This window comes from Melanotaenia boesemani, chromosome 16 (genome assembly GCF_017639745.1).
Source record: "Melanotaenia boesemani isolate fMelBoe1 chromosome 16, fMelBoe1.pri, whole genome shotgun sequence".
Classification (NCBI taxonomy): domain Eukaryota; kingdom Metazoa; phylum Chordata; class Actinopteri; order Atheriniformes; family Melanotaeniidae; genus Melanotaenia; species Melanotaenia boesemani.
In genome coordinates this window covers 21,975,543-21,992,421 of record NC_055697.1, presented here as the reverse complement: position 1 = coordinate 21,992,421, position 16,879 = coordinate 21,975,543, and the positions used below count along the sequence as shown (strand labels likewise).

The 16,879-nt window shown below is 38.0% G+C and overlaps 1 protein-coding gene across 6 annotated transcripts in view; it reads right to left on the bottom strand.

The window, feature by feature from the left end:
• Positions 1 to 437: 437 nt before the first annotated feature.
• The window catches only part of ccser2a (coiled-coil serine-rich protein 2a), a 57,645-nt gene continuing 41,203 nt past the window's right edge, over positions 438 to 16,879 (bottom strand). For 4 of the 6 annotated variants that reach the window (XM_042010609.1, XM_042010610.1, XM_042010611.1 and 1 more), the window contains one exon: positions 438 to 2,366. In XM_042010609.1, coding sequence (XP_041866543.1) covers positions 1,629 to 2,366 — 738 coding nt within the window. In that variant the 3' untranslated portion in view covers positions 438 to 1,628. Of the gene's footprint in view, positions 2,367 to 4,973; positions 5,014 to 6,443; positions 6,529 to 16,879 lie in introns of all 6 variants that reach the window. The other 2 variants (XM_042010613.1, XM_042010614.1) reach the window with 2 other exon arrangements.

Below are 16,879 nucleotides of genomic sequence, written 5' to 3'. Positions count from 1 at the left end.
GCTTTAAAGTCCCCATGAAACAGCAAGCAGAGTGCTGTTTACTTAAACACATTCACATGTTTCTGAAAAAAAAACACCCCTTCCCAAAAACTCAAAGAAGCTCCAGAGGCCTGATCACCCACCAACCAACACTGTATAAGCTCAGGTGAACCGAACTGCTGCTGACCATTAAGAGTTGAGTGACTAGAAGGAGCAGCCCCCATGCAAAATTTAAAAGGGCAATTTTATGCTGCTCAGAAAAAAAGAAGTTGGCTAGCCAGGGCAGCTTATGCTGCATTCATTATACTTCAGGAGTAGGAAGTTATTCAAAATTAAAACTGCCTTTTTGGCATGAAATTACATAAAAATGCTTAAGATGGAGTTAAAAACTTTAACCAAATAAGAGACTTAGAAATCTTTTTTTTTTTTTACTTAAAAAAAGGGTTTTTATCTGTTTTCCATGTTGCCACAATTAGCAGCATTGTTCCCTGAAGATGTCACAAATGGCTTGTTCAGCCATACTTTGTCATCTCTGAAGAACAAAAATGAAAGAAATTGTATTATTTTGTGGGTTTCTACCTTCTACACACACTGAGACACGCAGTTATTGATATATTATATCTTCTTTAAATGAAATTTAAAACTTTTTTCCTTTTTATTTGTCTATAATAAGGATTGTATGACTGATATCAAAAGTTTGTTTTGTTTTTTTTTTACGTTTCCTTTTTCATTATACATTCTTTTGCTCTTCAGTTATTTCTATCTTAAAATTCACCAAGTAATCCTAAAGTTTTACTATTTAACAGGTGGCTGACCTAATATGTGCAATTTGTAGCGTGTAAGCATTGTAGTAAACTTGGCTGAGAATGTGTGAATCTAAACTATGGAGCTGTTTTCCCTTTTCTTCAAAACCATGTCACTTACTTTCATACATTCACACCTGGACACACACACTTTATCACATGCACATATTTTCATTCTGGAAGTGCGAAGCACCAGAGTGCTTTGAAGATTAGCTTTTTGGACTCACCGCCATTTCACTTTCACTGTTTTCTACCCCTTTTCGTTCTCACCTTTGTTTTTGCTTCCATTTTCCCCTGGGCTCTCTGTATACACAGCAGAGGTCACAATCACATCATCTTTAAAATCAAATGCACCTGTGTGTCTGAGGGCAAAGCTGCCTGAGCACGAGCAATCTTAGACTTTCAAATCTGACTTTAGTCACCTGAGTGTTACAAAAAAAATATATATATTATTTTGAGCAGTAACACTCTTTCCTTCCATCTGCAGGATTCATGTACATGTGCAAAGCTAATAAACTGGACTTGTCATCCATAAAATCCCCTCAATCTGAAAACTGTCATAATTTAATGTGGGCTGTTGGGATGATACGTTCCTGTGACACACTACATTTATATCAATTATAAATTGTAGTATATGTACAAGTTGTGGCAGCCAAATTAGAAACATTACTGTACAGCCATCAGAGTACCAATGTCACTGACAGGCAATCGCTGAATAGTCCAAAAGGGGTAGTGAGCTCATGTTTGTTTCTATGACACTCAATAGATGAAACAATCCTACTGTCATTATGACTAGGAAGATAAAGTGATTCCAGTTTTTAGTTTTGATGGGCAGATTTAAGCTCCTTAGGGAATCTTTGGCTTTGGGAGGCATGAGCGACTTAACGGGTTCATGGTCTTAATTGAACCAAGGTCTTTGAGTGTCCGCTGGTTTGGCTCCTCCAGGGAACTGGATCTGGTGTACCATGGATCTCTTTTAGGCTCTGACGTTCTCAGAGGCTGAAGGAGGGAAGTACGGCACAATTTTGGAGTATGCAGCTGGGGTCCAGCGTTAAAGCAAGGAAGGCCTCTGGATGGAGGTGGCAGCTGCTTGGTCGGGTTTCCCGGAGGCCCTAAGGAACACCCTGGCCTCAGAGAAGCAAAGCCAGCAGTGCCCCCTGGCTTGGGTGCAGGGAGAGACACACGCTTATGAAGGCAAGGAGGCTGCAGCATGCGAGAGCGAGTTAAACCAGCAGATCTTGGAGTGATAGAGTTCTGCAGCATCACAGCAGGGGCTCTCCATCCACGCCGAGCTGCAGACTGAGCTGCTGATGCCGGACAGTCTCTGGCAGTTATCCCCTGTGGAGCACAAGAACCTGGGCAGTGCAGGTTGGTGCTGGGTAGATGACTCAGCTTGTCAGAGCCTTCTACCCCCGACACATCTGCCACAAGAGCTTCAAGAGGACGGTCATCAGTTGCGTGAGTTGCTTCCTCAGATCTACTCATTGTGACCTCACTGGGGCCCTCGATGGGGAGAGTTTTTACAAGCCTTCCCTGGTGGAGGTGTTCGCTGAGACAAAGGTTGAAAGGCTGTAGTATTTGAGGCTGCAGGAAAAAAGGGGAAAAGGTATGAATAAACTAAAAATAAAATCAGTGAATATTGTGTAAAGGTAGGTGTGTTTGATCCCAATTAGACCCAGGCTTTTGTATAATATGCAGCAGTCAATAAAATTCCAAATGAAAGCGCATAAAGAATTCTAGCCTTTTGTTTTCCCATGTATTCATTTATTCTTTAATATCACAATCTCTTTCCACTGGTATTCACTAATTTACTGCCAGTATGGCAGAGGCAAAGCCACAAAGGAACCTCTTAAAAACAAACAGGTAGTAACCTTGGCATGTGAGTATCTGGAATCTGCTGAGTTATTTATTTGGTTGCTGCTGTTTTGGGACTTCAAAGTATTGAAACTGAGAGCTGCAAGACTTGCAGCCTTTGTAAAACCAAGCTGAGCATTTCAAAAACAAAGGAAAACAAAAGGAAATCTTAACCAACCAACCTACTAAGAGATTTAATGCCTCATTAAACCACCATCACCTGTGTTATCTAAAAGGGTTTGATATTTGATTTGTTGGACAGAAACTCATTGTCTAGTGCAGCACTTAACTTTGAGAGTGTGTTTATGATAATATCAATTTTCTTCTTATTTGTTTAGATTAAGCTATGAAAACAAATAAAACTTTTTAATGCTATACTTTACATGACTATTCAACTTTAGTAAGAAATGCTTTCACAGGACAATGTAGAGTGAAATAAAAGAACTTTAACCTTTTTAGAACAATATTGGGCCACGTTTCCAGATAAAAAAGACACATTACAATGCCAGACAGTGTGATTATTACATCATTATTACAACTGCCTGTAAGAGCGAGCGACTTAGAAAAAGTCAATAGATACTCCTTATACATGTAAATGTTTGTCCCAATAAATTTTCTCAGTAGCTTACCACAACAATATTTTTAAAGTTAACTATTTATTTTGAGACTGAATCTGAAATCTCATTTGGTAGCTGCCAGCTCTTACTATTAAAAATCCGAACACTGTCCTTTAAGAACCTACAAAACTAAATCCACCTAAAACCATCTACAGCTACTAATGAGACTGAACTCAGTTTTGGCACAGAAAAACTCTCTGAGTGGGAGTGAACAGATCTCAAAGGATGTGAATATATAGCTGTTCTGGCCAGATTGCTGTGTCTATTTCTACCATTGGTCATTTATAGTGGGTGCGTGAGTAGAAGTCCGGCGCCACAGCTCCATCTCCTGGTCCCCTGCCACAGTGCCTCCTCCACCTTTTCCATCCCTTCCTGACAGTTTGCTGTTGCATGTATTTTTATATTTCAAGTTTGGAATCTTAAGACTCCTGTGAACCAATGTTTGTGCTAAATTTTAAGGTAGCACTTCTTCTGCCACTCAAGCCATTAACACGCCAAGTTGTTAACTTCTCATTCCTATCATGATTTGAGGTCAGAGTGGGAAATTTTCCCACTTACTCCCACAGTTTGAAACATACAAATTACAGGTGATGTCATTTTAAGGTCAGAATTTGTGCTATTTTTCATTTTAGATGGTGTGTTGTGTGGGAAAGACAAACTGAAATGCATATTAACTTCAGTGGGTTATTAATGTGGCACCTTTAATTGTGAGGTTAGTAATGAGTTCGCACTGTGCAGTATATTTAACTCCTCCTAGCTTGAGGAAACCAGTTAGTAAAAGCAACATGACACGTCTAAAGGGTTGCAGCCAATAATAATTTGCATCTGCAGCTGTCTGCTAGATATACTAACAATGTGCAGCAATCATACCAAGCTCTTTGTTGCACTGCCATGGAGTAAATATCTAAGCTATTAATGACAGCTATCAAGCTTACATAAATTACCCAATGTGCCAATTTCTTGCACCTGAAAGATGTCATGGCCCAGTGTGATCAATCTTGCCTCCTTCCTCTCTCACTATGAGAAATGATTTACAAAACGTTAGTGTGTGAATGCCTGAACTGAATTGATGTGTTTGAAGGAAGATGCTATGATTACAACATGAGTGGATTATGTTTTTAGTATAGGGTGTATAATTTCAAGACTAGATTAGACTTTAGGTGTCAGATATAAGCAGTGGAGATTGACATTTGTCTCAGACTTGTTGAAAGAGTTGGAATGAGGGTAACTGCTCAAGAAAGGATGTGCATCCACCTTCAATATAAGGGTCATTTGTAAATGGTTGTCTTTTGATTTACCTGGAATGGTAAAGCACCTGCTGAATGATTAAAATTCATAAAAACACATCCACACAGAGGGATTTTCCAAGGCATGCACAGGATGTCATACAGACTTAATGTGATAGGATGGAATAAATTAAAGACACCAATTTAAAACCAAATGAAGCACAAAAAAGTACTTTTTGAAAATATAAAAAAGATGATTTAAAGAAAATGAATATATCAAAACACTCTCAACCAAAACTGTGATCCACCAAGAAGAATAGACCGAAGCCCCAAGAAGAAATACACAGAGTCCAAACAGACAACCAAAAGCAAATCATGCAAATGTGTGTATAAGGGCATGCTTCTGTTGTGTCCCAGGTTGCCAGAGCAAAGCCCAGCGAGCAGTCCTGAAGGGGCAGCAAGTCCATTTCATGTTAAATAAAGGGTTACTGTACCACGCTGTATCAGTGAAGTACTGCACTAGGTGCTCCACTCCTTGCCAAAGGTTTATGTGTGAGGAGGCAAAAGTAGAGAAGAGAAAATGAAGATTTAATCAAACTTAGATTTTAGAAAGACAGTGTGTAGAGTTGAGAAGAGGGTGGTAAAGCCTGTGCTTGCAAAGAAAAGTCACAAATTAGTTCAACTAACAAACCATTTTAATGTAAAATATAATTACTGAAACAATTTATTCAAATGTGGTCTCTATTTTCTAGTTTTTTTCACAGGCAAGGTGCTGGTTTGTTTAAAGCCAAGGCTCCCAGTGGGGGCGTCGGAGCAACAGTGGATAATTCCGATTAAATAAAAATGCACTTGTTTTTCTTTTGGCTGTGATTTTTTTTTTTTTTTTTTTTTTATCTTATATCGAAATATGACAGCACAAGTTTCAGTGCACTTGCTGCTTCCCACAAACCCTTTTCATCTGCTGTGAGGAAGTTTTTCTCTTCTTTTCTTAATCATACTCAGTATTAAGTTTAAGAAGACTGGCTGCAAAACACACATCTGCTGAAGGTTTTGCATATTTGTCAAAATGAATTGAATTATACAGAAAAAATATACCTGTGCTGCAGTTTTCTTTCTCATTGTGTCAATACAAAGCTGAACCTGAGCAATATAATTTAAAGTAACACAATATGGGTTCTTTTTTTGTTTCTATCTTTACTATGTGCTCCTCACTCTCATATATGTTCATTTTGTGAAGACTATTCAGCCTCACCTACACGCCACTTTGTCGGCACAGCATAATAGAAAAGCTTTGTAGTGGGACGCAGTAAGATAGGCAAGGTTGTTGCGACTGTGCTGTCACTGGTTCTGCGGTTCTGTCTTTCTCAATGAAGTCAAACTGTTTTAGTCTGCAGATTTCACTTTCATATCAAACACAAAGAGAATGCAAAAGGTGTAGTCTTGTTCAAAAAGAGCACATGCGCTATCTGCCTGGGGGTTGGTATATAATTTACAGCCATTACATTTTGATCCTATCCCTGCTGTAAATTAGAGTAAAGTATTCCTCTATGAATATGTGAGAGGACCAGAACTATAAAGATTTGAAAGTTTATTTAGAGCAACAAGGTTAATCAGTTTCTGATTGAATAAAAAGAATAAATGTACAAACCCGCTACATTTGGGTGGGCAGCAAATAACAACACAACATTAATTGTAAAGAGAAAAGGAGTTGCATGTTTACTGAAACAATCAATGAAACCTTTGACTAATTTAGTTAAAATTTAAGTAGATATACAGGACAAACAGCCTCTTAACTGCACACAAAGGGGAAACAAACAAAAACACTCAATACCTATAATAGAGATATTTCAGTATAATAGAGTTTCAGCTTGAAATGCAATTTAACTTTTCAGGCTATTTTCAGACGCATGGATACAGAGTGTTATAGAAAGACAGAGATGCTGCAAAGGATGTTAGTGACTCACTCTGTCTGCGCTGGGGCATGCTGGTACGGGTCAAGCCTTGGTGCTGTGCCTGCCAAGGGGACAGCAAGGCAGTGGGGAGCATACCCTAGGCAAAGAAAAAACACAAAGGACAAAAGGCATGACGTACCAGAACACACGCACACAGAAAATCATGCCCACATGGAAGTAACGCTCAGGCATAAATGCTTTGTTAGAATACAAACAGCCGAATTAGCAAGCACACGACGATACACACTGGCATGCAGAGACTGATATGTCACGTCAGTGTTAAACTAATCATTTCTGAGGTTTTGTTGCAATTAAAACTCGGTCTGAATGTTAAATGAACAGACAAAATTAAACCTTTAATATCTGATTTAGTGGATGTGAAACACTGAGACATAATACGTGGCCTGTTTGAATATGTATATTGTTTCTTCATGTCTTTTAAAACAGCATGTGTATGCAAACGGTGTGCAAAGTTCACAGTTAAAGGAGGTTCTTCTCTCTAACAGAGCACACTTTCCTGAGCTTCTTGACTATTTTGTGGTCTAGAAGTAAGGTTGAATAAAACAAAAACAAACAAAAAAAAATATGGTCTTTTCCTAAGCACTTTTCCTAAGCACTTTTCCTTGCCCCTCTTGGTAAATATCATTAAGTTGAGGAAAGATGGTAGGAGAAATTTACAAAGACACAAATTATAAGAATCTGATCAGACTTGAGCTTTTATGTGAGTCTGCAGTAATGAAAACTGCAGCTGTTCAAAAACTATTCAACAAAATATCCATTTAAAACGTGTTGAAGCAATGCGTGCTGATTACAAATCTTGTCTGACTTTTGCCAGCACTGGAGAGCATCACATATCACATGTCATTTATACCTTGCAGGAGGGATGGCGGCTGCAGTCAAGATAGTTCAATCACAATAGACTTTTTTTTAAGCTGCACTGTCTGAAAACGTCTCTGATGACACAACTCAGCCTGAATTGGCTAAAGACTCTGCTGGCACACATGACACATTATCTACAACAATTATCTCTCCTAAAGGGAATGTAATGTATCTCATTTTTTTCTCTCTTTCTGACAGCTCATTTTCTATACATATAGCGCCTAAAATTAAAGTTTTTATCTTAAGCAGGAAAGCTGTAAGAACAGTCTTGTTCACATGTTACTGTATTGTTAATAGAAAAAGATATAATTACCTTTGAAGGTCATGTTTTTTTTTGTTTGTTTTCTATTCTTTTTTTTTTTATCTGAATTTGTTTTTACTATAGACTGTATATAAAAGATGGAGGGAGCCTCCGTGACGTCACTCGTAGGTTTCTGAAGAGCAAAAGTGAAACTTGTTGGGCGTTCCCACCGTCGCCATCTTGGTAGTGCCACGCGTCGTTAGTCCCGGAAAATCCAAAAATGGGCAAAGAAGTCGAGCAGAGAGGGGGACTGTAAAGGTGAGGGTGGATGATTGACAACCATCAAGCTCCGAGCTGCCTGTAGCTAAGAGGATGAGTTAGAAAAAAATTCACCCCCCTCACATGAAGGTAACCTATTAATCCTAAAATGGATTTTTGTACCAGGCTTTAAACATGTTTATTTCTGCTATGAAGCTGGTCTTTTTAACATGGAAGTCTATAGGGATTTGCTCTGTTTTGGAGCCAACCCCTAGCGGTTGAGGGGTGAACTGCAATTTTTTTGCACTTCCACATAGGCTTCACATTTTACAGGCAGAGGTTGCCGCTTGGTTTTCACCCTTCAGGTAATGGAGAGATAGAAAAAAAAAACGGAAAAATAAAATTCTCTTCAAAACTTTTTCAAAGGTCAGTGTTCATGCTAGATCAGTTCCTTCTGTGACTTGTTACCTGTAACGTTGGCGTCAGTCAGACAATGACACATTCAAATTCACTGAAAAGAATTTGCCTTTCAGTCCACACTTTGGTACCAGTCATGGTAAACTGGGTCTTTAGATAATATAGCCTTAAAGAGACTAAAAGTAAAATGGAACAATTTAAATAGAGGTTGGCAACGTGCTGCTTCACTGCACATGTAGTATATTTTGTTCTGTTTTTATTTTCAACATAGATTAAGCAAAACCTTCCTAGCAGACTCCAAAGTAAAGTTCTGAGCGAATAACCAAGTATAACTAAAAAGGGTTTTAAAATGGATTTGTAATTTAAAATGAGACAGTGAAGAAAGCTGTGAGCATCCATTCTTGCTGTGGTGCAATATCAATATTGTTATAAAACTTGTGAGTGCTGACAGTTTTACTTTTTTTTCTAGCATATTTCATTACACTTTCTTCCCTTATCTGTCACATTATGTCATAGAGTTGGAAATGTACACAATAATGAAAGAATACAAACTCTTTCCATCAGGAAAGGTTTATGTTGAGGTTAAGCAATCAAGCTGCAAAGCTTTTTTTGAGGGAACCAAAGTGAAGAATTGCTACTTGGTTTCCTTGGGGATTTAGTTGTGTTTGTGAGTGCATCGTTAAGTGTGTGTTATGTATGCATGTATGTGTGTGTTTATATGTATATATGTATGCATATGTGTGTATGTACAGTTAGGCTCAAACTTATTCATACCCCTAGCAAAATTAGACTTCAAGAAAATTTTTAAATTGACCAACATGCTTCTTGTGACTAGAAAGGAGATAGATGTGTGTCAAAATATGATACTGCAATGTGTTATAGACTTTTGATTAAAATTTTTAAGAAAAATTTTAATTTCCATGTTTGACTTTTTATGAAAAATGATTCATACCCATTGGAAATTGTCACAGTTTATATAAAAATTCAAGGTTTTATACCATTCCAAACACTCCATGCTGTTCTGAAGCATTCTGATCACTCTGATTATTTGAGCTGTTTTCATCAACTCAGTAGGTGAAAAGCAGCAGTACAGTGGCCACGGTGCAAAGTATTATTAAAAATACAAGCTGTTCCACACAGTAGAAAATCTCAGAGGACACGGTAGGAAGTCACTAGTGACACCTGCACTTTCAAGGCTGATGGTGCGATAAGTCAAAAAGAATTCAAGTAACAGTACCGGCCTTGGTGGTGATCCTTGGATCCTGAGGAATCTAAGCCATGCTACTAGCTTGGCTTAGATAATAAGTGTTTTATTTCTGTTATAACCAATACAGGCAACTAGCAACATCTCAAGGCAGACAGTCCAACAGACACCTGCATATAGCTGGATTCCACAGACGCAGACCACCTCTCAAAGTAAGGCCCATAACGGCCTCTTTGGCCTTTGCAAAATCTCATCTGGACAAAGATAAAGACTTCTGGTCTTCTGTTTTGTGGTCAGATGAAACAAAAATAGAATTATTTGGCCACAACAACGTCACTTCTATTTGGCATGAAAAAGGAGAATCATTTAATGCCAAGAACACCATCCCCAGGGTCAAAGCATGCTGGTGGGAACATAATACTTTGGGGTGGTTTTTAAGCGGGCCAAGCAACTTAATCAAAGTAAGTGGTGTCATGAGAAAAGAGGACTATGTCAAGATTCTCAACAACAGAGGAAACCTGGCCTTGGAAAACACTGGACATTTCAGCATGACAATAACCCAAAACGCACAGCAAAAGTTGTGAAGAAATGGTTAGCCGACGAAAATATTAATGTTTTGGAGCGGCCCAGCCAGAGTCCCGACTTGAACCCAATAGAGAATCAGTGGAGGGAACTAAATATTTAGGTAATGGCAAGGGTGCCTTCCAACCTCCAAAACCTGAAGCTCATTGCAAAGAATAAATGGTCAAAAATACCAGTGGAGATGTGCAAAAAGCTTGTCAGCAATTATAATAAGTGTTTCATTGCTGTTACAGGCAATACAGGCTTTTACATTTTTAGCTATTTTCTGTTCAAATATAAATAAAAACATTTTTTTTTTTCGACATACAATGATACCCCTTGCATATTGTCTTAGTACCTTTTGAGAGATACCTGTGTCATTTTCAGTCAGAAAAAGGTCCTTGGTTGAACAAAAATTGCTGAAAGTCTAAGTTTTATATATATATATATATATATATATATATATATATATAGTGCTGGGCGATATGGAAAAAATCATATATCACGATATGGATTATTTTATATCACAATAACGATATATATCACGATATACCACAATAAAGTATGTTTTCAGTTATTCTCTGAAAAGTTTGACAAAAATTTCATTGCTTACTTTTCTCCAGCTTTATTTTGAAGTGACATTTAACTGTACTGTCACAAATGAGAAACATACAATTTAGTGCAGCAGTATAAATGTATCAAATGAAAACAGCTGTGGTTGAGGTACAGTAGCCTTCACATTTTTTTCAAAATCATACAGTTATTTAAACTCAACTGTCAAAATAAGCACTATTTAATTAATTAAGGTCTTGAAAGCTGTCCTTCTCAACTATATACACGGGAGCCATGCCTTTACAGATGTAACGCGAGATGGCACATGTGATTTGTTTATGGCGCTGGGACGCCTTCTCATATGGCGTACCTTGTGCGAAAGACTGCTTTATCTTCGGCTGGCTATAGTTTTTCTTTTCGCAACTTGCCCCCGCTGTTCCACTTGGTTTAGCTCGGATTTTTTGGATTGTCATGTATTCTTTTTCGTGGACCTTCTAAAGGTGATAGAAGAGGTTTGTTGTGTTGGCGTCGGGCGCAGGAATAGTCTTTTGGCATAGTTTGCATATGGCCGTCTTCTGATCCGTGTCGGACGTCTTGAACCCAAAATGTAACCAAATCACAGACGTACCCCCTCTTTTGGGTAAAAGTGCTTCTTCTTGGGCTGCCTGCGTAGCTGTCTCTATCTGCGACTCCCGGCATGAAACATCAACCTGTTGCGCGTCCATCGTTCAGCACATAGATATATATAGAACGCTAGATGCCTTATGGCGGAGTCTTAAACGGCATCACAGGTCGGCCATCTTACCACAGGTTCGCTTCCTGGCAGAATCTGTCGAACCTGAGGTAAACCAAGGTAAGGTCAGTGATATGCTGAAACATTATTATTCTTATCTCGATGAAATTTTGACGGATTTACAAATGGTTGGATTTATTAGAAACAGTATTAACGTGGTTATAATCCTGGATGCTTGGACATGTTGAAATCGCAGATTTTCTCTTCAGAAAACGGTTTAGTCAACGTTGTGTATGGCTAGGCTGCTAGCTAGCACCTAGTAATTTTACGTCGAAGTCAGAGGCAGAATTGGTTTTTCTTTTCAATATAACTAAAGTTGCACATGATTTTCAATTTGGGTTTGGTTTGTTTAAAACATCTTCCATTCTTATTTCTACAGGAAATTTGTTTTTCAAAGAGAACATGCCGGACTTTTGTGCAGCTTATGGCTGCGCTAATCATCGTAGTCTTGACACAAGAAAACGAGGCATTAGCGCAATGTGGATGTTGGGTCTTCGGACACCGAGTTTCAGCTCCTAATTAAATATTTCTAAACAATGTGTTTCAGACTGGTTTTCTATGATTTCATATATGTAAATGTAAATTATACTGTACATTGAGGACATTTGATAATGCTGAAGGTTACCGTTTACTGTTTATACCAATATTAGTGGTATTAACCCTTTCAAGCATGAATTATAAGAAACAGTGCCACATGTTTTTTGCATACAGTATTTTACTTCCAGAGACACATACAGTGATGCTTTTTTATTTCTTGATCATATTTTACCTTATTTTTTAAATGTATTTTGACAGTTTATTCAAAATTATTAATTAGATAAGCTTTTCATATTTATATTATCTGGCTATTCTATAAAAATATGGCTATCATTTTTATTTTCCTGTTTATCACTAAAGAAAGTTTGGTTATTACAATGTATGAATTTACATATATAAATATTCATTCTAGAGTAAGTGACAGTGTATTGCATGACTCACTGATGTCCCCTGAAGTGGCAAAATTACAAATATCCACCCAAGAATATACTAGAAAACAGTTGTCAAATAGGTGTCCACCGTAGTGGATGCTACGCATGAAAGGGGTAAATTTATATTGTGTATTCTGTGATTATGGTACATTATGAGCATGCATTATATTGAGAGGCGGATGAAGTATTGTCAGAGGTGGGTAAAATGTTCAGTTAAGTTTATCCCCTACATGTATGGTCTCAAGGCCTCAATTATTCAAGTATGCAGTGTCTACAGTATATACATCTGTGTACAGGGTGGGGATTTCAACATAGAGCCTTTCTTATAGCCTATTTGTAATAGGAAATATTAATCTACCTGTTTCAGAAAATTATTTTTAGGACAACATAATCATTAAAGGATTTCAACATAGAGCCTTTCTTATAGCCTATTTGTAATAGGAAATATTAATCTACCTGTTTCATAACATTATTTTTAGGACAACATAATCATTAATAACAATTGAGTATAATTATTACATCCACCCATGTTTATAACAAACCAAACAGTTTGAAAATCTGTTGAAATTTGATCAAGTTATGGTCCTCTGAAAAGTACTTTTACACTACCAACAGCGTTATGGGTGAGAGAGCTACCTGTGGTAAGATGGCCGCCAGGCACGGACGTTCGACTTTGTTGGCTGGCAACGCGGACGAGGCATCTAGCGTTCTATATATATCTATGGTTCAGCACTCATGATTAACGTAAAGCATTTTGCAAACCCGCGTGAGAATCAAAGAACGTAAAGCAGCGTCATGTCGCAAAACCACCAGACGGAGTTTCTTTGCAGAAAATCTTTTTTTATTCTTCTTTATTTTCACTTATAAAAACTTAGAGTATGCATAGTGACAAGACAACGTTAATAAAATCGTCGCAGCCTATTTAATGATATATTTGTTGTAATAATTGATAAAATTAGATTAGAAACGATAGAAATGATATAAGAGAAATGGCACGATAGACACTTTTCTATCGTCCCCACGATATGTATCGTCATATCGCCCAGCACTATATATATATATATATATATATATATATATATATATATATATATATATATATATATATATATTCTTTTCCTTCGTTCTCTGCATGGAGGATTGCAATGTTTTGCAAAATTATAAAACAAAAGTGAAACAAAGTGAAGATGCCGCTGGGCCATCATGTAAAGAAGGCAGACTAAAACGGTAGAAAATGCTACTTCAACATGAGCTGTGGAGAGAGCCACCTCTCAAACAGGATGCTGATACAGTAAAGAGAGGAACAAAGTCTTTTAGACATAGAGAGAAAAAGTAAAGATGAAAAGAGGAAGGTCTTGACTTCCTAGCAGGTAAAGCCAAGTCTATTTCAGGGCCTCCCAGTGTGACTGATCTAGGGATGGAGGAATGAGTTTTCCTGATTTGCTTTTGTCCATGTCCTTCCTTGAACACCAACAATTCTTTCAGCAGGAGGTCTTGACAGAAGCCTCCTGCTGAGGCTTTACTTGCAGAGAGGAAAAGGCAATAAGAACTAAAGTCTAGGTTGCAGAGCTTGCGAACAAACAACTCTGACAGAATCTGGTTTTATTAGGACTGCAAAGCAGCCTGGCCTGTTAGATTTTTACATTTTCCAGTGTTGCAAATACTCGCCACTCAAGGACTGACAGAGCATCACAAGTGCAGTGAGCCAGAAAGTCAGAAACTATTAAAGCCATTCCTCATATCTTCCATCTATCAACTGCATGAAACGGCTTGTATTTCTCACCCACCAGCCCAGAAATCCTGGGTTTGAAGTATCTGGTAGAAATACATCTGTCTGAGTTCTTTCCAGTAAACAGAAAGGGTTTTCATCCTTACTGCTGGCCTTATGACTCCCTCTTGTTGGCTGGACATTTGCAGAGGAGATTAACTATTCACCTGGCAATGAGGTGATGCTTTAACAAACATTGCATTACATTCTCTTTCTAAAGCTCAGGAGGAAGCTAGATTGTCCGGCCCATTCAGCTGAGTGGCAACGACAAGCACTACAGGGAACATGGAATTCAACAACAGTATATTAGACAATAAATTGAAAAGTTATCATTCAGATGAGACCAATATCATGAATCTCTGAGTGTGTCATTTGCCAATTAGTGAATGACTCAACAGGTGCTTAATAATGGCTTATAAAATGTAATTTATCTAAGGATATGAAAAGAGATGGAAAAAATAATAAAGAAAGTAATGTGTGCGTGTGTGAAATTTTCTCTCATCAGAAATAACAATCGCATTAGTATTCATAGTTGAAAGTATGTTTTCTCACAGTTGCTTTCTTAAAGCGTTTCTGTCCCTAAAGCAGATGGTGAAACCTGCCATAAGTAAAACAAGTATTTAAAAGTCAAATTAAAGTTATCCTTTATAAGTGTACATCATTTTCTTTAGATAACAGCATTCAAAAATCTCTGATGTGTCCCTAGAGCAGCTTCTCTCTCTCTCTTGGATTCCTTTTGTATATAGCCTCATGTAGCAGGCTAAAACTAATACTCAAGTCTGGCCACAATGACTCACTTCACTGACTTTGGCAATTAAATCTTCACCTGTCCAAGACTAAGTGTGTATAAATGAGAGTGTATTTGTGAAGGTTTGTCTGGAAGCAGACAGAGAGAACGTGGGTGGAGAGATAGTGTCAAGATCTGGGAGGTGGAAAAGTTTCAACCTGCAGCTCAACACACTTCATCACTCTTCCCTGTCCTTTCACTTCCAGTGACAGCAAATTGATCAAATTACAAAGAAGGTAAGAGGTTGAGAAGAGTAGCTATCTCAAGCAGACTGACACGGACATAAACACGAGGAAAGGGAGAAATCACTGAAGCAAGCAAGAACAAAAACAAAAGAGAGAGCAGGAGCGATAAAAAGACATGAAGGGAGCCGTGAGAGGAGAAAAGGAGATGAAGAAGAGGATGTTAAAGAGGCAAAGAGGGAGTAGGGGTGTAGCTGTAATTATCCTCTCTGTCTGCCAATGATGTAACGCTGCTTATTGTGTTGCCATTGTTTCACTGTAGCTGCTCATCTACATGTTTGTTTATCTGGGTTATTAGGAAGGTCGGCTCCCCAGTCCTCAGTCGGATGAACTCATTGTTCAGTCACACTGACTGAGTGTGCTCTGCACTCGAGCACAAGGGGCACATCCCACTAACAATCACACACAGAGCAAAATCACAAGCAAACACAAAGCTGTATAGTTTTCTGTAGAGTTGAATCTAATAAAATTCACACCACTCAGATTTTATTCACTGCTAAACTTTCTGCTGCTGCAGGGAGCTCTTCACACTGATTACTTTTGTAAAAGTGGCTTTAAGAAGGTTCTAATGTGACACCTGGTATGTAACTAGCTGTGACAAGTGCGACCAATATTCTGTTTACTTTGTACATTAACAGACATACTCATTTCTTATTATTGGACAGTTTTATCCTGAGCATGCTGCTGGACTCAAAATTGAACTGCAAGCAGAGTTAAAAATGAAAAGCTGAAAGAGCTGCTGTCAAAAGCTTTAGGTTAGGATATGTTGCCAAATTCTTCCTACAGACTGTGAAAAAGTTTGGAGATGGGTTACAGCAGCCCTTAGGGTAACAACTCACAACCTTTTTGATTCTGAGAAAAAAAATATAGGGACTGAATGACTGCTATACATGCAGACTGTTTAAAGACTGTGTGAACAACAAACTACACACTAAAAAGTAAATGCTCATAATAAGCCATGTCCAAGAGTTAAAGGCCATGAGCGCTTTCTTTTGTTGTACGCTCGATTGGAGTTCAAAGCACTGTAAGAAGTCTAAGAAGTCCATGTTCAATATGTTGGCAGGACACAGCCTGGGACTCGACACGGTTCAGTGTACATTTTAACCTCACAACTACTGATAAGGCAAAAATACAATATAACTAATGCTGTAAAAAGATAAAAAATCTTTGGCCTCTGACATCCATATTTATCCAAACACATCTTCAGGAAAAAATATATAATTATGACACCATATTATAAACGTATACCGTATTTTGTGGACTAAAGGTCACATCGGTCATAAAATACGTTATGAAGAGAAAAAAAGTCGCACTCGACTAGAAGTCACATTTATTTAGAAATTTATTTCACAAAATCCAAGACCAAGAACAAACATTTAATCTGGAAAGGCAAGCTATTCAATTGCACAACACCACACGGAACAGGCTGGTGTTATTGAAACACCAGGGTTTTCTTCAGGATTTATTCTTTTTAACTGTGAGGAAGACCTAGTCTCCTCATTAAACTTAATTAATAGCTGAATGAGGTGCTGCAAAAGTACAAAAATATCACATTTGGAATTTAAAGACACCAACACCACCGCATGCACAACCCCATCCCCCACCACCGATAAAGTTTTACATTAAATATTAAATAACCGGGTCAATGTCAGACATGTGTCAGACACAGACATCGCACCAGCAGTAATTCCCGCCCCATTGCGGGCTAAGCTTCTCACGGAGTATGAACTGACCGGACCAAAAACAAACGTTTTAAACAGCCTCGAGAACAAGAACAA